This window comes from Delphinapterus leucas, chromosome 1 (genome assembly GCF_059928025.1).
Source record: "Delphinapterus leucas isolate spDelLeu-1000000601 "Yukka" chromosome 1, BTC_Dleu_Yukka2, whole genome shotgun sequence".
NCBI lineage: Eukaryota > Metazoa > Chordata > Mammalia > Artiodactyla > Monodontidae > Delphinapterus > Delphinapterus leucas.
The window spans coordinates 147,515,911-147,539,109 of NC_143129.1; the positions used below are offsets into that span (position 1 = coordinate 147,515,911).

A 23,199-nucleotide genomic window follows, 5' to 3' on the forward strand; every position below is an offset into this window, starting at 1 on the left:
TCACTGTTGTGGCCTCTCCCGTTGCGGAGCACAGGCTCTGGACGCGCAGGCTCAGCGTGGGATGTGGGATCTTCCCGGACCGGGGCACGAACCCGTGTGCCCTGCATCAGCAGGCGGACTCTCAACCACTGCGCCACCAGGGAAGCCCAATGTTATGTGTTTTTTACGATAGTTTTTTTTTTTTTTTTTTTTAATGGAGGCTTGGACTAAATTGTCCCTTCCAGCTGAAAATTCAATATTCTATTTTCTGACTAACCTAGCCAACCTTCTCCCATTCTCTCAAGAGGCAGTAAACAAACCTCTACCCTACTGTATCTAATAGGAAAAATATCTTTGTGGATATGAAGCACCAATGAGATATCTGGTTTTTATTCAATCATAATAAATTATTTGTTGATTAGAGAAATAAAAATATGGTAATGATATACACAATTCACAATCCACCTGCAGAAACAGCTCTCTAGAAGTAAAATTAAAGCTGTACTAACTCTGAATGAACCCCTGCTAACTCTGAATGAACCCCTGCCCAATTTAATGAATTAGTTAAAACAACTTATAGATAGTACATTATTTTCCCCAAATCTATATAGGTTAACTCTTCCTCCCTCTTTTTATAATGTTATTTATACATTCAGCTTATCTCTATGATTCCTTCTCTAGCACCTACCTTTCCTCTTCATTACATTTTTCAAGCTCTCTTTCCATTCTTAGCCCGTGGGCTCCAAATTTTGTTTGGCTGTGACCCACAATAAGAAATACATTTATAACATGGCCTCAGTTCACAAACACATAAACACATATGTGTGTACATACACATATACATGTAAAACTGAACATTAGTTTCACAAAACAATGTATGCCCTTACTACATGCCATAAGCACTGGTATTTTCCCTGCTGTACTTCACTGTTTTTGTTTTTTTTTTTTTTGCGGTACGCGGGCCTCTCACTGTTGTGGCCTCTCCTGTTGCGGAGCACAGGCTCTGGACGCGCAGGCTCAGCGGCCATGGCTCACGGGCCCAGCCGCTCTGCGGCATGTGGGATCTTCCCGGACCGGGGCACGAACCTGTGTCCCCTGCATCGGCAGGCGGACTCTCAACCACTGCGCCACCAGGGAAGCCCTGTACTTTACTTTTTAAGAAATGTTTATCTTGGCCCACTAAATAGGTTTCACAATCCTCTAATGGATTGCCATCCATGGTTTGGAAAACACTTCTCTAAGCCCCACAAAGCTATTGCTTTTCAGTATCTCTTAAACTGTATAGTGTAAAGGCTAAGAAGGGCTCTGATACCCAGCTTTTCCCTTATTCACCCAGCCCTTGGCAACTCACTTAAACTCTCTGAGGTTTACTCTCCTCATCTATAATCTGGGTATGGTAATACTACCTATGGGCATGACAATAATACCTAGACTTCATAAGGTTGTTGTGAGGTTTAAATGAGATAATTAATCTGTACAATATTTACCACAGTACCTGACATAAACTAAAATATCAGCATGTTAGACTCACAGATATGGAGAACAGATTTGTGGTTGCCGAGGGGGAGAGGGGGAAGGAAGGAGTGGGAATTTGGGTAGCAGATGCAAACTATTATACATAGGATGGATAAACAAGATCCTACTGTATAGCACAGGAAACTATACTCAATAGCCTGTGATAAACCATAATGAAAAAGAATATATATATGTATAACTAAATCGCTTTGCTGTATAACAGAAATTAACACAACATTGTAAACCAACTATACTTCAATAAAATTAAAAAATGTATGTTGGGCTTCCCTGGTGGCGCAGTGGTTGGGAGTCCGCCTGCCGATACAGGGGACACGGGTTCGTGCCCCAGTTCGGGAAGATCCCACATGCCAAGGAGCAGCTGGGCCCGTGAGCCATGGCCGCTGAGCCTGCACGTCCGGAGCCTGTGCTCCACAACGGGAGAGGCCACAACAGTGAGAGGCCCACGTACCGCAAAAAAAAAAAAAAAATTATGTTATTATTATCACATACAGCCTTAAGGGAAAACAAGTTCTACTAATAATCTGATAAATGATTAGTCAGAGAAAATAAGTAGGGAAGAGATTATTGGTAACTCCTAATTCCCAATAATGCCTGGCTTATATAGAAACAATATAAGGCACACAGAAAGAGAAACAACGTTCATCCAGTAAGTAAAATACTTACATTTTCAGGATTCTATAATCTTAGCTCTTTTATTACATATCTATTTACATTTCCTACATTATACATATTTAAAGTAGATTTTTAAACAAGTTTCCAAAACTCCTATACCTTACCATTCCTGATCCCACTATTTAGGAATCTGTCCTCCTCGTCATATTTTCTTCTCCTTTAAGACATATAACAAGGTATGAATAAACTACTGCTTGTTTGTAAAAGGAAGTGTTTATTTGCCTGTCTTGTAACTGAAGCAAAAAGAAGAATTAGCCTCTATAATCAGGAAGCCCTTCTTTTCTCTGAAAGTTGTTGTGAAATGAAAACATTATGCAAAACCATATTTATAAGATTAAATGCTGAGACACTACTCAAATACCTACTGAGCCCCAATATGCACCAGGTACTATGTTGGAGTTATGAGCAAGGATAAGACAATCTGTGATCTCAAGCAATTTAGTCTCTTGGAAAGTACAATCACTTGGTTGAGTAGCGTACTGTTTAGTGAGGTGTTATCTTCACCCATTCTAAGAGCCTCTGATACCTGCCTATTAGCATCCTATACATTCTTCTGTGCTACACTGAAATGTCACCTTCTCCATATATGTTCCTCATGATAAAGGGATCTGCTCCCTCCTTCTTTTAATTTACTCAAATGTTCCCATGCTCAGGTAGTATATAAATACATGCCATATACCAGTCATTGTCTTAGGCATTAGGGGCCCAACTTTGAGTTTACTGCTCTAGTCCAGCAATTTGGCAGATCCAAATCTACCTTTTCTTACTTCCCAACATACTCCTCCACAAACCATTACATTTCAGTTACACTGTACTTACTATTAACATGACTCACAATTCCCAGCTTTTGCTCAAGTTGTTCCTTCCACTGAAATGCCTGAGTCCTGTCTCTATCTGTGAAATAATAAAAGCTAACTCTACTGAGCACTTAATGTGTCAGCACTGTCTGACACTTATGTCTAAACATACACATAGTAACTAATTAAATGCTCAGAACAGCTACATGAGATAGGTATTGTTATTTTCCTTATTTTCCAGAATAGAGAAACAGAAAAGTTCGGTGTTTTGCAATGATATACCACTGAGAAAGGAGCCAGTAAAAATTAAGTCTCTCGGCTTCAAGCAACCCTAGCCCTGTTAAATAAGCTTCATCCCATGCCCTTCTTACTAGACAAAGTCCTTCTCAAGAGATAACAGTATAAATTTTCCACTTTGGAGATAGTATATGAAACAGAGAAAAACAAGAGCCCAAAACTCTAATCAGAAAACTTGGATTCAAGTCCCAGTTTCACTACTTTTGTGTGACCTCAGGAGGACAGGACTTAATAACTAGTTATATACACAAATTTAAAAAGGGGTAAACACCACCAACCACCTCAAAGGTCTACTGTGAAAATCGGGTGAAATAACATACATAACAACACTGGGAGTACAAGGAGGTCAAGGGGTCCTTAGGGCAAAACTGTTTTCATGACAATACTAAAACGTTATCTGTGTTTTTCACTATGTTGACATTGGCACCAATGGTGCAAGAGCAATGGTGGTGAAACTGCTGGCACCTCAGCACAAATGGAGGCCATGGCACCAAACTGAACTTATAGTCATTATATTCTTCACCACCATGTACTAGAAGAAAAAAAAAAAATTCCTGTTTCACTCAAGAATGCCCTTGAAGAAATAGTAAATTACTATTACATCTTGACCCTTGAGTATATGCTTTTTAAATAGTCTGTGTGACAAGTGGGAAGTAAACATAAAGCACTGCTGCTGCATATCAAAGTATAATGATTATTTCAAGGAAAAGCACTTATGCAATTGTCTGAATTGTGAACTAAGCAACTCTTTTCTCATGGAATATGATTTTTACTTGACAGAACAACTGACAAACTCTATTATTCACACTGGGGTATTTGGCAGACATTTCCCTGAAAATAACCTGTCATTTGACAGTATTTGTTGCCAATTATAGAATTCAGGCTTCCAAGCAAACATTTAGCATTTTAGAAAAGCTGTATTCACCAGCCACTATGACTTTGACGGATTTTCAATACTTAAAGACTTTTCTGATGAGTTTGGGACAATATCAACAAATATAATTTTTTATGTGATACAATGAAATGTGTCAATACTTGGAAGATTTGTATATGACCAATGCATGATGTTACAGAATCATACATAGGGTGAAAGATCCATTCAAAATGCCAGACAGACCAATGGATTTAAATGTAATAGAGTATTTTCATATATAAATTTCATTGTTATAGTTTCAGATTCCACACTGCAACTAACCTTTAAGAAACTATCACTTGTTGAGTTTTGGTCAAGTATCAAAGAAGAATATTCACATTATCTGAAAAGGCTATTAAAATACTCCTCCTCCCTTTTCTAGCTATATCTAGCTCATATATCTGTATAGGCTATATTTTCTAAATATAGTTCAACCAAAACAACATATCACGAAAGACTGAATGTAGAAGCAGATATGAGAATCCAGCCATCTTCTATTAAACCAGACATTTAAAAGATTTACAAAAATGTAAAACAATGTCATTCTTCTCACTAATTTTTTTTGTTTGGGGAAATGGTTATTTTCCCAATCTGATGCATATTTTCTTAATTCACAAAGCCTGACATGTTCTTAGCAACTAACTGATACTCATAATTACCAGACAAATGATAATCGTCATCTTCTCAAATGATACTTTCTCAATGAAGCCTCCTGACCAGCATACACTAAAACCTGGCCCCCCAACCCAGCATTCCCTGTTCCCCATATCCTGCTGTACATTTTCTTTTCTTCACTGTACGTCTCCCTTCTTTTATATATATTTATATATGTGTAAATGTGTATATTTTTACATACATATGTTTGTATATATTTATATGTGTTTATTATTTACTGTCTGTCTCCTGTCACTGAAATGTAAACTCCACAAAGGCAGGGATCTTTACTTGCTTCATTTATTTATGTATCCCAAGCCCCTAGAATTATGCCAGGCAAATAAGTGTTCAATAAATATTTGTTAAATGAGGAATAATGATTGCACTGATTTCATTATTCAGTGTATGGTTCCATGTTTTCTATTTGGAATCTAAAAATAGGTTGGATTTCCTAACAAATCATTAGTTTTGCTTAGTAACCTTTAAAGCTGCCATAACTGGCTCCCCCAAAGATTTATGAACTGTTTTAGCTGAAGTCTCCAAACTGCTGAATAAAATACAAGCAAATATTTACAAAAGGCTTTCTCCGCCACAACTTCTGCTTTGACTATCTGAAGTAATACTGTGCTTCTCCTGGACAGAGTCAGCATTGTATTGGGCAACTGGATATCTTTGATTCCGTCAAAACAGACAATGAAAATCCGATGTAGATTAATGGGTTATTTTCAATTCATTCTACAACCACATGCTTCCAAGTCAAGTTATTCCTGGTAACTGAAAATTCTCACCAAATTTGTATGTAACTATATCCTAATAATTTTAGCTCCTGCAGAATATGTGTCCTAACTATTTTAACTCCAACTTTTTTTTTTTTTTTTTTTGCGGTACGCGGGCCTCTCACTGTTGTGGCCTTTCCCGTTGCGGAGCACAGGCTCCGGACGCGCAGGCTCAGCGGCCATGGCCCACGGGCCCAGCCGCTCCGCGGCATGTGGGATCCTCCTGGACCGGGGCACGAACCCATAACCCCTGCACCGGCAGGCGGACTCTCAACCACTGCGCCACCAGGGAAGCCCTACCATTATTTTAATTAGTAGAAAAACAGAAAAATTAAAGTGCCAATAGGAGTGACAATTAACATAAATTTTATAAACATAATAAAATTGAGAAATCATTAGGCATGCTGAAAACAGTAAATCTTTATCATTAACAGGACACTCCTTAGACTTTGGCCCCTAAGACTTTAGTCCATTGCCTATTCGTTCATTTTTAAAGGAAAGGTATAAAATGTACGACTATATCTTAAGAATAAATATTATGTCTAAAAGGTAAGGTGTCATTAAGGACTTTGTAGTATGTCATGAGAATACATCCCCCTTATACCCTGCAAGTCTTTGTTCAACTCAGTTTACTTCCATCCATATTTTCAGTTACACATTATATACTAAAGAAGGGAAATGCTTTTCTTTATATATCTACATTTACTCGTCACAATAATACCTACCAGCAATGGGTCCAACTTGGGTAAAAAATTACTTAACAACATATATCAGCAATTTTAGATAGTATGGTTAATGAATGAGTCTAAGACTATTCCCTATTCCCTTTCAAAAAGAAGGGTATAAGAAAAGCATGAGCACACCAACAACAACAAAAACATGGACAAAAGAATGAGTGAGGCAGGATTACACTTCAAGATGGCGGAGGAGTAAGACAGGGAAATCACCTTCCTCCCCACAAATACATCAAAAATACATCTACATGTGGAACAACTCCTACAGAACACCTACTGAACTCTGGCAGATGACCTCAGACTTCCCAAAAGGCAAGAAACTCCCCACATACCTGGGTAGAGCAAAAGAAAAAACACAGACAAAAGAATAGGGACAGGACCTGCACCTCTGGGAAGGAGCTGTTAAGGAGGGAGTTTCCACACACTAGCCCCTTCAATGGCAGAGATGGGGGGTGGTTGGGGGCGAAGCTTCGGAGCCACGGAGAAAAGAGCAGCAACAGCGGTGCAGAGGGCAAAGCAGAGAGATTCCCGCACAGAGGATCGCTGCCGACCAGCACTCACCAGCCTGAGAGGCTTGTCTGCTCACTTACCGGGGTGGGCGGGGGCTGGGAGCTGAGGCTCAGGCTTCGGAGGTCAGACGCCAGGGAGAAGACTGGGGTTGGCTGCGTGAACACAGCCTGAAGGGGGCTAGTGCGCCACAGCTAGCCAGGAGGGAGTCTGGGAAAAAGTCTGGAGCTGCCTAAGAGTCAAGACACCATTGTTTCGGGGTGGGCGAGGAGAAGAGATTCAGAACACCACCTAAATGACCATCAGAGACAGGTGTGAGCTGCGACTATCAGCACGGACGCCAGAGACAGGCATGAAATGCTAAGACTGCTACTGCAGCCACCAAGAAGCCTGTGTGCAAGCCATTAAGAATCACTATCCACACCTTCCCTCCCAGGAGCCTGTGCAGCCGACCACTGCCAGGGTCCCGGGATGCAGGGACAACTTCCCCGGGAGAACACATGGCACGTCCCAGGCTGTTGCAATGTCACACCGGCCTCTGCTGCTGCAAGCTTGCTCCACATTCCGTACCCCTCCTTCCTGCTAGCATGAGTGAGCCAGAGCCCCCTAATCAGCCGCTACTTTAACCCCTTTCTGTCCAGGGGAAGAACAGACGCCAGAGGGCAAGCTACATGCAGAGGTGGGGCCAAATCCAAGGCTGAACCCCATCCAAGGCTGAACCCCAGGAGCTGTGCAAACAAAGAAGAGAAAGGGAAATTTCTCTGTGCAGCCTCAGGAGCAGCAGATTAAATCTCCACAATCAACTTGATGTACCCTGCACCTGTGGAATACCTGAATAGACAATGAGTCATCCCAAAATTGAGGCAGTGGACTTTGGGAGCAACTGTAGACTTGGGGTTTGCTGTATGTGACTGACTAGTTTCTGCTTTTTCTGTTTATCTTAGTATAGTTTTTAGTGCTTGTTATCACTGGTGGATTTGTTTATTGGTTTCGTTGCTCTCTTCTTTTTATTACTTTTTTATTTCTTAATTTTAACAATACTATTTTTATTTTAATAACTTTATTTTATTTTATTTTACTATTTTTCTTTCTTTTTTTTTTTCTTCTCCCTTTTCTTCTGAGCCATGCGGCTGACAGGGTCTTGGTGCTCCGGTGGGGTGTCAGACCTGTGCCTCTGAGGTGGGAGAGCCAAGTTCAGGACACTGGTCCACCATAGACCTTCTGGCTCCATGTACTATCAAATGGCGAAAGCTCTCCCAGAGATCTCCAGCTCAATGCTAAGACCCAGCACCATTCAAAGACTAGAAAGCTACAGTGCTGGACATCCCATGCCAAACAACTAGCAAGACAGGAACACAACCCCACCCATTAGCAGAGAGGCTGCCTAAAATCATAATAAGTTCACAGACACCCCAAAACACACCACCGGACACAGTCCTGCCCACCAGAAAGACAAGATCCAGCCTCATCCATCAGAAGACAGGCACCAGTCCCCTCCACCAAGAAGCCTACACAACACACTAAACCAACCTTACCTACTGGAGGCAGACACCAAAAACAACGGGAACTATGTACCTGCAGCCTGCAAAAACGAGACCCTAAATGCAGTAAGTTAAGCAAAATGAGAAGACAGAGAAATATGCAGCAGATGAAGGAGCAAAGTAAAAACCCACCAGACCAAACAAATGGGGAGGAAACAGGCAGTCTACCTGAAAAAGAATTCAGAATAATGACAGTAAAGATGATGCAAAAATCTTGGAAACAGAATGGAAAAAATACAAGAAACATTTAACAAGGACCTAGAACTAAAGAGCAAACAAACAATGATGAACCACACAATAAATGAAATTTAAAATTCTCTAGAAGGAATCAATAGCAGAAACAATAGCAGAATATCTGAGGCAGAAGAATGGATAAGTGACCTGGAAGATAAAATACTGGAATGTAACTACCACAGAGCAGAATAAAGAAAAAAGAATGAAAAGAATTGAGGACAGTCTCAGAGACCTCTGGGACAAGATTAAATGCACTAACATTCAAATTATAGGGGTCCTAGAAGAAGAAGAGAAAAAGAAAGGGACTGAGAAAATATTTGAAGAGATTGTAGGTGAAAACTTCCCTACTATGGGAAAGGAAATAGTCACTCAAGTCCAGGAAGTGCAGAGAGTCCCATACAGGATAAATCCAAGGAGAAACAGGCGAAGACACATATTAATCAAACTATCAAAAATTAAATACAAAGAAAAAATATTGAAAGCAGCATGGAAAAAGCAACAAATAACTTACAAGGGAATCCCCATAAGGTTAATAGCTGATCTTTCAGCAGAAACTCTGCAAGCCAGAAGGGAGTGGCAGGACACATTTAAAGTGATGAAAGGGAAAAACCCACAACCAAGATTACTCTACCTAGCAAGCATCTCATTCAGATTCGACAGAGAAATTAAAATCTTTACAGACAAGCAAAAGCTAAGAGAATTCAGCACCACCAAACCAGCTTTACAACAAATGCTAAAGGAACTTCTCTAGGCAGGAAACACAAGAGAAGGAAAAGACCTACAAAAACAAACCCAAAACAATTAAGAAAATGGTCATAGAAATATACATATCGATAATTACCTTAAATGTAAGTGGATTAAGTGCTCCAACCAAAAGACATAGACTGGCTGAATGGATACAAAAACAAGATCTATATATATGCTGTCTACAAGAGACCCACTTCAGACCTCGAGATACATACAGACTGAAAGTGAGGGGAGGGAAAAAGATATTCCATGCAAATGGAAATCAAAAGAAAGCTGGAGTAGCAATTCTCATATCAGACAAGATAGACTTTAAAATAAAGACAATTACAAGAGACAAAGAAGGACACTACATAGTGATCAAGGGATCAATCCAAGAAGAAGATATAACAATTGTAAATATTTATGCACCCAACATAGGAGCACCTCAATACATAAGGCAAATGCTAACAGCCATAAAAGGGGAAATCGACAGTAACACAATCATAGTAGGGGACTTTAACACCCCACTTTCACTAATGGACAGGTCATCCAAAATGAAAGTAAATAAGGAAACACAAGCTTTAAATGATACATTAAACAAAATGGACTTAATTGATATGTATAGGACATTCCATCCAAAAACAACAGAATACACTTTCTTCTCAAGTGCTCATGGAACATTCTCCAGGATAGATCATATATTGGGTAACAAATCAAGCCTTGGTAAATTTAAGAGAACTGAAATCATATCAAGTATCTTTTCCAACCACAACGCTATGAGACTAGATATCAATTACAGGAAAAAAACTGTAAAAAATACAAACACATGGAGGCTAAACAATACACTACTAAATAACCAAGAGATCACTGAAGAAATCAAAGAGGAAATCAAAAAATACCTAGAAACAAATGACAATGAAAACACGACCACCCAAAACCCATGGGATGCAGCAAAAGCAGTTCTAAGAGGGAAGTTTATAGCAATACAATCCTACCTCAAGAAACAGGAAACATCTCAAATAAACAACCTAACCTTACACCTAAAGCAATCAGAGACAGAAGAACACAAAAACCCCAAAGTTAGCAGAGGAAAGAAATCAAAAAGATCAGATCAAAAATAAATGAAAAAGAAATGAAGGAAACAAAAGCAAAGATCAATAAAACTAAAAGGTGGTTCTTTGAGAAGATAAACAAAATTGATAAACCATTAGTCAGACTCATCAAGAAAAAAAGGGAGAAGATTCAAATCAATAGAATTGGAAATGAAAAAGGAGAAGTAACTACTGACACTGCAAAAATACAAAGGATCATGAGAGATTACTACAAGCAACTATATGCCAATAAAATGGACAACATGGAAGAAATGGACAAATTCTTAAAAGCACAACCTTCCAAGACTGAACCAGGAAGAAACAGAAAATATAACAGACCAATCACAAGCACTGAAATTGAGACTGTGATTAAAAATCTTCCAACAAACAAAAGCCCAGTACCAGATGGCTTCACAGGTGAATTCTATCAAACATTTAGAGAAGAGCTAACACCTATCCTTCTCAAACTCTTCCAAAATATAGCAGAGGGAGGAATACTCCCAAACGCATTCTACGAGGCCACCATCACCCTGATACCAAAACCAGACAAAGATGTCACAAAGAAAGAAAACTAGAGGCCAATGTCACTGATGAACATAGATGCAAAAATCCTCAACAAAATACTAGCAAACAGAATCCAACACCACATTAAAAGGATCACACACCATGATCAAGTGGGGTTTATCACAGGAATGCAAGGATTCTTCAATATATGCAAATCAATCAATGTGATAAACCATATTAACAAACAGAAGGAGTAAAACCATATGATCATCTCAGTAGATGCAGAAAAAGCTTTTGACAAAATTCAACAACCATTTACAATAAAAACTCTCCAGAAAGTAGGCAAAGAGGGAACTTACCTCATCATAATAAAGGCCATACATGACAAACCCACAGCCAACATCGTTCTCAATGGTAAAAAACTGAACCCACTTCCTCTAAGATCAGGAACAAGACAAGGTTGTCCACTCTCACCACTATTATTCAACATAGCTTGGAAGTTTTAGCCACAGCAATCAGAGAAGGAAAAGAAATAAAAGGAATCCAAATCGGAAAAGAAGAAGTAAAGCTGTCACTATTTGCAGATGAAATGATAGTATACATAAAGAATCCTAAGGATGCTACCAGAAAACTACTAGAGCTAATCAATGAATTTGGTAAAGTTGCAGGATACAAAATTAATGCACAGAAATCTCTTGCATTCCTATACACTAATGATGAAAAATCTGAAAGAGAAATTAAGGAAACACTCCCATTTACCACTGCAACAAAAAGAATAGAATACCTAGGAATAAACCTACCTAAGGAGACAAAAGATCTGTATGCAGAAAACTATAAGACAATGATGAAAGAAATTAAAGATGATACAAACAGATGGACAGATATACCATGTTGTTGGATTGGAAGAATCAACATTGTGAAAATGATTATACTACCCAAAGCGATCTACAGATTCAGTGCAATCCCTATCAAACTACCAATGGCGTTTTTCACAGAACTAGAACAAAAAATTTCACAATTTGTATGGAACACAAAAGACCCCGAATTGCCAAAGCAATCTTGAGAAAGAAAAACAGAGCTGGAGGAATCAGGCTCCCTGACTTCAGACAATACTATAAAGCTACCGTAATCTAGACAGTATGGTACTGGCACAAAAACAGAAATATAGATCAATGGAACAGGATAGAAAGCCCAGAGATAAACCCACACATATGTGGTCACCTTATTTTTGATTAAGGAGGCAAGAATATACAACGGAGAAAGGGCAGCCTCTTCAATAAGTGGTGCTGGGAAAACTGGACAGCTACATGTAAAAGAATGAATTTAGAACACTCCCTAACACCATACACAAAAATAAACTCAAAATGGATTAAAGACCTAAATGTAAGGCCAGAAACTATAAAACTCTTAGAGGAAAACACAGGCAGAACACTCTATGACATAAAGCACAGCAAGATCCTTTTTGACCCACCTCCTAGAGAAATGGAAATAAAAACAAAAATAAACAAATGGGACCTAATGAAACTTAAAAGAATTTGCACAGCAAAGGAAACCATAAACAAGGTGAAAAGACAACCCTCAGAATAGGAGAAAATATTTGCAAATGAAGCAACTGACAAAGGATTAAACTCCAAAATTTATAAGCAGCTCATGCAGCTCAATATCAAAAAAACAAACTACCCGATCCAAAAATGGGCAGAAGACCTAAATAGACGTTTTCCAAAGAAGATATACAGATTGCCAACAAACACATGAAAGGATGCTCAACATCACTAATCACTAGAGAAATGCAAATCAAAACTACAATAAGGTATCACCTCACACCAGTCAGAAGGGCCATCATCAAAAAATCTACAAACAATAAATGATGGAGAGGGTGCGGAGAAAAGGGACCCCTCTTGCACTGTTGGTAGGAATGTAAATTGATCTAGCCACTATGGAGAACAGTATGGAGGTTCCTTAAAAAACTAAAAATAGAACTACCATATGACCCAGCAATCCCACTACTGGGCATATACCCAGAGAAAACCATAATTCAAAAAGAGTCATATACCACAATGTTCACTGCAGCTCTATTTACAATAGCCAAGACATCGATGCATCCTAAGTGTCCATCAACAGATGAATGGATAAAGAAGATGTGGCACATATATACAATGGAATATTACTCAGCCATAAAAAGAAATGAAACTGAGTTATTTGTAGTGAGGTGGATGGATCTAGAGTCTGTCATACAGAGTGAAGTAAGTCAGAAAAAGAGAAACAAATACTGTATGCTAACACATATATATGGAATCTTTAAAAAAAAATGGTTCTGAAGAACCTTGAGGCAGGATAGGAATAAAGACGCAGATGTAGAGAATGGACTTGAGGACATGGGGAGGGGGAAGGGTAAGCTGGGACGAAGTGAGAGAGTGGCATGGACATATACACACTACTAAATGTAAAATAGACAGCTAGTGGGAAGCAGCCACATAGCACAGGGAGATCAGCTCGGTGCTTTGTGACCACCTAGAGGGGTGGGATAGGGAGGGTGGGAAGGAGATGCAAGAGGGAGGAGATATGGGGATACATGTATATGTATAGCTGATTCACTTTGTTATAAAGCAGAAACTAACACACCATTGTGAAGCAATTATACTCCAATAAAGATGTTAAAAAAAATTAAAAATTAAAGATTTTTTTAAAAAGAAATGAAGGAAAGAATAGCAGAGATCATTAAAACTAAAAGCTGCTTCTTTGAGAAGATAAACAAAATTGATAAACCATTAGCCAGACTCATCAAGAAAAAAAGGGAGAAGACTGAAATCAAGAGAATTAGAAATGTAAACAGAGAAGTAACAACTGATTCAGTGTCAGGTTGTTCTTTTCTATGAAGTAACAACTGACACTGCAGGAATACAATGGATTCTTAGAAAAGATTTTCTAAGGATCCTTTCTAAATACAAACGATTCCTGCAAGAGGGATGGGATATGGGGATATATGTATACGTATAGCTGATTCACTTTGTTATACAGCCGAAACTGATAGACCATTGTAAAGTAATTATATTCCAGTAAAGATGTTAAAAAAATAATAATAATTAAAGAATAAATGAATGGAAAGTAGAAAAAAAAACTTAAGTGCAATTAAAATAAGTGAACTGTAAAAGAAAACAAATAAAAGAATGAGCGATTCACCAAATAAGAAATAAACACATTAAAAATATTCTTGAGAAGAGGACACTGGGTTGGCATTCTTCTAAAATTATAATGCTAAATGCTGATGAAGGGTTTGATGAAGAAGAGGGGAGTATAAATTGACAATCTCCCTTGAAAGCTATAGGGGAAGGCTGTTTCAGGAATATTAAAAATATTTATGTCTTTTGTTCTGACAAACTTTTATGAATCTATCTGTCCTAAGCTAAACAGAGATTTGGTTGAAGATTTATGTACGAGGATGTTCAACACAGTATTATTTAACATAGAGAAAAACCTATACAATATAGATTAATGGTTTAGTATGATTATTCATAAAATGGTATATCACGTAACTATTAAAAATCATATTTTCTTAGAACATTCAGTGTCATGTGGAAATGTTCATGATATAATATTTAAAACTGAAAGAATGGTAAGTAAGTTATTTACACGGAATGACTCAATTTTGTAAAATTCACACACAAACACACACACTCACAAACAACTGAAATATCAGAAGGAAATCCACAAGCATGTTACTAATAATTATCTTTGGGTTGTAGGATTATGGGTGATTATTAGTATCACCTTTATACTACTCTATATTTTCCCAATTTCTACAGTGAGCAGTTATTAATTTTACTACTTAGAGAATATAAAAAAGGGGACTTCCCTGGTGGTGCAGCCGTTAAAAATCCGCCTGCCAATGCAGGGGACACAAGTTCGATCCCTGGTCCGGGAAGATCCCACATGCTGTGGAGCAACTAAGCCCGTGTGCCACAACTACTGAGCTTGTGCTCTAGAGCCTGCGAGCCACAACTACTGAGCCCACATGCCACAACTACTGAAGCCTGCATGCCCTAGAGCCCGTGAGCCACAATTACTGAGCCCGAGCGCCACAACTACTGAAGCCCGCGCACCCAGAGCCCATGCTCCGCAACAAGAGAAGCCACCGCAATGAGAAGCCCACGCACCACAACGAAGAGCAGCCCCCACTCGCCGCAACTAGAGAAAGCCTGCACGCAGTGACGAGGACCCAACGCAGCGCCCCCCAAAATAAATAAATAATAAGGAAGTTATAAAAAAGGAAATGGTGGGATAAAATGTAAATAACAGAAAATAAAATTATATAGCCACTCTAATACTGACTCAGTAAGCCAAACAGTCCACAATTGGTTAAATTTAGATAAATTATAATTTCAAATATTCAGGGAGGATCCTGAACAGAAAGCAAATTAAGAAGAAGAAAGGTACACCAACTGAGGTCCGGTCCTCCTACAATAGCACAACAAACTCCCACTACATGAATTCAGTGGCATTTCCCCACTTAATGCCTACTGAAATTATAACATCTAATTAGAGAATTAGTTACAGCTGACTTACTCCCTTATAGCAAGTCTATAAATGATTATTTTGTTTTGAGGAGGGGTTATCACATAAAAATAAAAAATACAAAACTGCAGACGGAAATTTTTGTTAAGTCAGTAGTCAACAGAAGATAATGGAATCTGTTTACTTCTGCCTGCAACCACAAGTTAGTCTAATGATGTACTGTCTCTTCTTCTAAATGATTAATGCTGAATTAAACACTTTCCTTCATGACTGGGCTGGTTTGTAGTAATTTTGCATTTGCATAAATGAGCAAGCTCTAATGGACTGAGTTGAAAAGGTCAGCTATCAGCCCAACCACAGATGACTTCCGCTAAGACTTACACAGTTCCTAAAGGTTCTTCTAATTTAAACATTTTTTTATTGTCTAAAAATGTTGTATTTTGTCTTATGCAACTTGTATTGCTTTAAAAGTATACCCAAATAAATTTGCAAACAAATTTCATATTGAAATCATTTTGGAGAACACACTGATTAAAAGATGTCTTCACTAAAGTCCTTTCAAAGTAAAGTATTATTTTATGAAGAACTAATCATACACATATCCCTAATTTCCATCTTTAAAAAATTTAGATTTTTTTCACATACCAGGTTTACTTAAGGCAAGACACACCTTCTGTGTAGGTTAGGACATAGTAAAAGATGACCTAAGATCAAGGCCAAGATCCTTGTCTCTCTGTGTCTCACTTCTCTCATATATAAATTGGGGATACTTCCATCTAATGTATAAGGTTATGAGAGTAAAGTGGAATAAAAATGTGATACCACTGGATCCAGATCAATGATTGTCAAACTTTAGTGTGTGTCAAATCACTAGAGAGGGCTCATTCCCAGAGTTTCTGATTCAGCAAGTCTGGGGCTCAGCCAGAGATTCTGTGTTTCTAACAAGTTCCCAGGTGATGCTGATCTGGCCGGTCTGGGACCACACTTCAAGAACTATGGATCTAGACAGACCTGGGCACAATCTACTAATACTGGGCACTTAGCTTCTCTGAAACAGTTTTTCTGACTCTTAAACGAGAAATATAACTACCTCATTGTGGAGTTTAGGAATTATGGAAGTAATGCACATTGCCTGTTGAACACAGTGCCTAGTTTATAAGACAGTGGTAATAGTAGTTGTTACCACCACTATTGCTACTATTTCTACTAAGCAATGGAACATGTGGAACATTAACACCAGAAAAATTTTTAATTGCATTAAACTGCACTGTAATTTAAACTTCCTTATATTTTACATTAATTCCTTTTCTGACAAAATGATAAAAGTTAATTATAAACTAGTTGATAAATTTCTATAACACCTTTTTTGTAGCAGTTAAGAGAATGGCTCTAGAGCACAACTGTTTGTGTTCAAATTCCAGTTCTGTAATATACCACGTGTCTGTGGCCCCCAGTTTCCTTATCTATAAAATAAAAACAATAATAGTACCTACTTCATAAGGTTGTGAGAACTGAACAGCTTAACCTACATAAACCTCTGAATAGTGCCTGGCATAAAATAAACATTTGATAAATGTAGCTATCATTATTATTATTATTACTATTATTCCAATACACTATCAGTAATATTATAAATATATACATATTTATATATACATCAAAGCATTAAATAGGTTTAATTTTATTTGAAGGTAAAATTCAAATAACTGGGTATTTTTCTAATTATTAGTATGAACTATAGACTATTTAGTCTTTTATTAGGTTGAGACATATGAACTGCTGATATGTAACTACTTTTGACTGATAAAAACAGTACGTACTTTCATATGGCTGAAGCTAGTAGCTTTCACCCCAACCTCTCTGAGCATTCCTTTGAGCCCATTGATGGTTCTACCCTAGTGCACTCCAAGGTTTGCTTTTCAGCTCTCTTTTCACTCAGATTTCCCAGGAGGTTCATACCCACAACTATTACAGTTTTAACCACAGACTGAAAATCCAGAGATTTTATCTAGCTCATAGATACATCTTGTGGGCCTACATAATTGTTTTTTAAAACCTGAAGATTTAACACTCACATATTCAAACTCTCACGCACAAAAAAATCTGGATTTCTGGCTTCTCTTGAAAAACTGGATGATCTAGCAACACTGGACAAGCATTACCAAAAGCCTACAACTGTCTGGAATTAAGTAGCAGCTACCACTTCAAATAGGGCATGAGTTCTCTAAATTGCTAGTCTTCAGTCAGCTTTACTCTTCACTCATTTACTTATCTGCCTAGCCCTGAGGCATTCAATTTTTCAAATTTTAATTCTACCTTCCAGCAATATGTTGATAACACTAATCTCCATCTCCAGCCCAGACTCAGATCCAATTGGCATCACCATCAATACCTGTGAGTCTCACAGACACCTCAAATATAAGTCCTTCACCACCTCTGTTTTAGATTCTCTATTTCAGACGTTGACAACATCCAAACAAAAGAGTAAGCCAAGCCTTACTAACACATTTACTACTCTCATTCTCTCACCTCCCATTTCCAATCAATCAACAGTTCCTAAAGATTTATCAATACTTCCTAAAAATCTCAAGTCTATTTTCCTCTTCTCCTTCCCCATTACCAATGCTTTAATCCACTCAGGGCCTTAACAATCAAGGCTATTTATCTAGAGCCCCTGTCTTACTCGTCTCCTCTCTGCTTAAAACTCTGCTTAATTGGCTCCTCACAGACTCAGGATAAAATTAAAACCTTTTCATGTTAGATGTAGGCCTCTGACTATCTTTACAGCCTCATCTCCTGCCCACTGTTCTAAAGGTACCAAACATTCGTAGTTCTCTGAACATATCCGGTAGCATCATATTTCCATAGCTTTGTACATGCTACAACAACGCATTTGCCTGGTAAATTTCTGTTCAATCTTCAGAACTCTACCAGTTAGAGGAGGTAAGGAGGGAGAGGTGGGAGACAGAGCCTGGTGACAGAGGACTTTTAATTTTTATATTATATAATTCTGAACAACTCAAAACTTTTAGAACTAGTATAATTTTAAATTTTGATTATTTTAAAAAGAATTACTCGGTAACAAGAAAAACTCTGCTCTTCTGTGCAGCACTGAGTGATTGTCTCTTTTGCCTCTCCATTATTTCAGTGTTCTATACACATTTCTACTACTACAGCATATTTCATACTACATTATATACTTCTTTACAAGCTCCTTAACTTCCTGGCTCATGTCTTATTAACCTGTATACCCTCAGTTCTGAGCACAGGAAGTACACATACTAGACATACATTGAATATTTGAACTCAACAGCCGGTCTAATTAATACCAAAACTGCTTTCCACACAATGTCTAACCAAGAAGCCAAATGCAAAAGACTTTGGCTGACTAATAGGAAAAGCGATCACTTTTTGCTATTGCTCAAAAGGAAAGAGCCAGTTTATAAAGATGAATTGGCAACTATTTTCTTTTTAATCTCTGAAAAATGAAGCTGTCGTTTTCAAACCTTTTTAAAGCTCTAACATGCTAGGATTGTAATTTCAATTATTACCTAAAGGGGAAAAAATAGAGTATTTCTTTTTCAAAATTAAAGTTAATTTAAATTAACTTTGTTTAAAGAATTTTATGGCATCTCTTTAAAACTGGAGATATTCTGAAATATCAAGTTACCAGAACTGGGAATCATTAGAATGAAAAATTATCTGTTGTTTCAGGAAAGTTTGTTCTCTTCATGGCACCAGTCCTCTCAATTATTAACAAATGATGTTTCAGGATACAGGACATGTAGGTCAGTTAGAGATTCAAACCATAGTGGAAATGAAGGTGGTGGGTAATAGCCTGCCTACATATATTTCCATACATTTGACTTTCTTTCTTGTTACTATGGACGAACTGTCCATGCTCCCAGCCAAAGGCAATGCCCCACATGTGTATTAGGCCCCATCCTGTCTTGCCTTCTGAAGGACACTGATCCAATAATTCTCCCCTTTCTCTCTTGCATCATCAATTTTTCCCTCTCTACTGAATCACTACCAACAGCATAAAAACATGCTATTATTGCTCTTATCTTTAAAAAAAGATATCTCATCTTTATCTCATTTCCCTCCTCCAGCTACTACTGTATTTCTCACCTTCCCTTTACAGCACAACTTGAAAGCACTGTCTATACTCTCATCTTTAAGTTGCTCTTCTCAAGGTTACCGATAGACTCTTAATTGTTAAATTCTGTGATCATTTCTTAGCCCTCAACTTTCTTGATCAGGAGCATTTGACACAGTTGCTGATGCCTCTCACCTCCTAGAAACACTTTCTATCTTGACTTCCCGGGTACCACATTGACCTGGTTTTCCTCCTCCTTTTTGGTTGCTTCTTTTCAATCCCTTTTGCTAGTTCCGCCTCATCTCTGTGTCTTCCAAATAAATGTTGGAGTGCTTCAGAGTTCATTACTTGGACCTCTTCTCTTTTCTCTCTACACTTATTCCCAAATTCTCATGGCTTTAAAAACCACCTATATGCCAATGACTCCCAAATTTATTTCTTCAGCCTGGACTTTTCTCCTGAATTCCACACTTCAACTGCCTACTTGACATCTCCATTTGGATGTCTGATAGGCATCTAGAACTTGATTATAAGTATGTCCAAGGCTAAGTTCCTGATGCCCACCTGCCACTCCCAAACTAGTTCCTCCTGCAATCTTCCCCACCTCAGTTAATGGCAACTCAATTCTTGTTGCTCAAGACAAAAATATGGTGTCATCCTATACTACTGTCTTCCTCTCACATGCTACAGTTCAACCTTCAAAAAAATATAATATCTAACAACAGACTACTACTTAGCAATATAAAAGGAACTACCAATATATGCAACAAGATGGACGAGTATTAAAAACATTATACTGAGCTAAAATAAAGCCAGACAAAATAGAATGCATACTGTATGATTCCATTTATGTGAAACTCTCCAAAAAAAAAAAAATCTAATCTTTAATGATAGATCAGCAGTTGTCTGGAGCCAGAGGCTGGGAGTGGAGACTGACTGAAAGAATAAAAGAATCTTTTGGGTGATAGAAATGTTCTACATCTTCATTATGGTAGCAGTTATATGAGTAAGTAAATGTCAATATTCATTGAACTTTATAGAGTGTACATTTTATTGTATGTTAATTACAGCTCAATACAGTTGATTCCACACACATAATAAGCCAGATAATTACACACACATAGGCCAGATAATCTCACGTTGCCTGAGACTCCCATAACTATTATAGTAGAAAAGTATCCATTTAAAAAATACATATAACACTTCATTTATCCTTGTCATTTAAATGATTCATTAAAGGAATTGGTTGTTCTATAAGCAAGCCACATAAATATGGAAGTGTTAAAGGGGAGGTCAGTTTAACATAAATAATTTAAATCAGAGAAGGTAGAGGTGCCTTTGCTCTAGGGGCCTGGGTCTCCTCTCCTTTAAACAGGCAAACAATACAGCTTCTGGAAGTCCAAAGAAGATGTCTCCTTAGTAACTGCAGAGGAGAGAATTCCATACTGCAGCCTTCACCTGCATCTAGCAGCTATTACTTGAAACACATTAAAGTATTCAACTTCATTCAAGTAAAGAGTTCCAGAGTGTGGGCATTATCTGCTTTCATTTATAAGCAGCAGTATATATTTAACCTAAAAATAAAGGCCATGGGCTTTCATAATAAGATTTTAAATGCTTTATGAAATTAAATGTAGTGGAAAATTTCAGGAGGACATCATTAGTTTATAGCAGTCTGAGTAAAGAATATGTCCAAACATAATAAATACTTAAAGAATGCTTTTTCCTAACAGCATTAGAGATATCACGAGTGAGTACACTGGTTTATCTTTATTATATATAAGCTGGATCTTTCATTTCTATGTGCCAATTTCTTAAACAAGACAATGAAATAAAATAACTTCAATATACTATCCTAGTATAGAAGAACAATAGCTGTCGGAACATCTTGTATAACATATCTGGTCACTGTTAGACTTCATAACCAAAACATTTGTAAGCTATAAATTTACTATTTCTTTATCTTGGTATGCCTAGCATCTATCACAGTGCATTGTCACTTGTAGTTCAAAGAAAGTGCAAATATTCTCAATTTTTAAGTTTCTTGGACTGCTTTAAACATAAAATAGAGGTTACTCTGGATAGGCAAGATAGCAAAAACATTAGTAACAAAGCTAACAGGCATTCCTAATAGATGAGAGGTACATTAGGACAGGATCATTAAAATTGACTTTTATTTGCTGGTTTAGAGTTTTCAAAGCAAGATGAAATGAGAATGATCATCTAGTACCTTACCCTTTCTATCGGTGAACCATAGCATGCAATGCCGAAACATAGCAGTGGCAGATGGCATTTGGTGTTATGAACTATAAAAAGGATAACAGCAGAGAAATGATGGCTGGCAGACAAGACGCAGAAATGCAGATGAAATGAATGCAAACTTGTAGTTCTTGAAGCAAAGCAAAACCTTTAAGCCAAAGGCTGCTACTAGCTTCAATTTATATTTTGAGTTTTACACGGACAAACACTGCAGCCTTCACAATCAGTCTTTGGACTTTTCATGCAGAAGCAGAGCCACACTCCTCGATAGAAGACCAGCAACCTTCTGCAAACACAAGCCAGCAGCAGCAGCCCATCACTCTCTCCCTTCACTGATTTTCATCGTTTCAATTTTTAATTTTCAACTGCAGCCAGATCCACAGTCATTTCAAATAGATCTGTATCCACTGCAGATACGATTAAATCCCTGCCTAACCTGCAGTACCACTTCATCCAGAACGTTCCTGTGCACTCGTTCATGCAGGATCAGTTGCAAAACCATTCAAGTCACCCAGCAAACAACCCAAAAGAGAAGGAAAGAAGCAGCTGGGACTATGAAGAGAAAGAATCTTTTCTTTCAGCTCACCCTGGAAATGGAAGGTTTTCTGATCAACAGTTATTGTGAAGGTGCTGTCGTCCTCATCGTCTATACCAATCACAGCTCCCTGTGAAACAAAGAGCAAAATCCCAATAAGGCAAACAATGACATCAGCAATATTCACTACTGCTACAGCCCTGTAACGCTCAATGCACCGACGACACTGGAAGCAGGCTAGACACAGAAAAGGGGAATCTGAGACTCTAGCTTTGCTTAAGGAGGAAGAACTAAACGAGCGGATGGCAGGGCACTGTAGTACTCTGCAAGGGTACTTTCTACCCTTGCTTAAGGGGCATGGATATGGTGGAGGGGGAGGGGATAAACATAGAAGCTGAGTCTAGAATCTGTTTAAGAGCCAGCCACTGATCCTTTCAGAGCTTTAGATTGCTCTCTAAAATGGGAGTCACCGGGTTGTTCTGAGGCTCCAAGAACACAAGTCTTCATCAGGCTGCTTCTGTGTTATATTTGTTAGTTCAGAAATGCCAGGCAACACTTGCTTCAAAACACTGTCCCAGTGGCTTCTTCAAGGTATGCTCTCAAAACCACCTGTCCATGGCTCTGCTGCTGCACTTCCACATTATACTGGGATTATCTATGTCTGCCTTCTCCCACTGAACTGCTACAAGATCTTGGAAGTCAAGGACTACTTTATTCATTTTGATACATGGCACTCAAGTACACACTCAGTATATGTTTTCTAAATAAAAGCATGAACAACTCTCCAAAAGCGGGGGCGGGGGTAAGGTAGTCCTGCATTTATAAGTTGTTTG

At 38.1% G+C, this 23,199-nt stretch overlaps 1 protein-coding gene across 5 annotated transcripts in view; it reads right to left on the bottom strand.

Moving 5' to 3' along the window:
* The window catches only part of OSBPL9 (oxysterol binding protein like 9), a 167,824-nt gene that overhangs the window by 84,830 nt on the left and 59,795 nt on the right, over window positions 1-23,199 (bottom strand). For all 5 annotated transcript variants that reach the window (XM_022575670.2, XM_022575671.2, XM_022575669.2 and 2 more), the window contains exon 3: window positions 22,418-22,496. In XM_022575670.2, coding sequence (XP_022431378.2) covers window positions 22,418-22,496 — 79 coding nt within the window. The remainder of the gene's footprint in view (window positions 1-22,417; window positions 22,497-23,199) is intronic.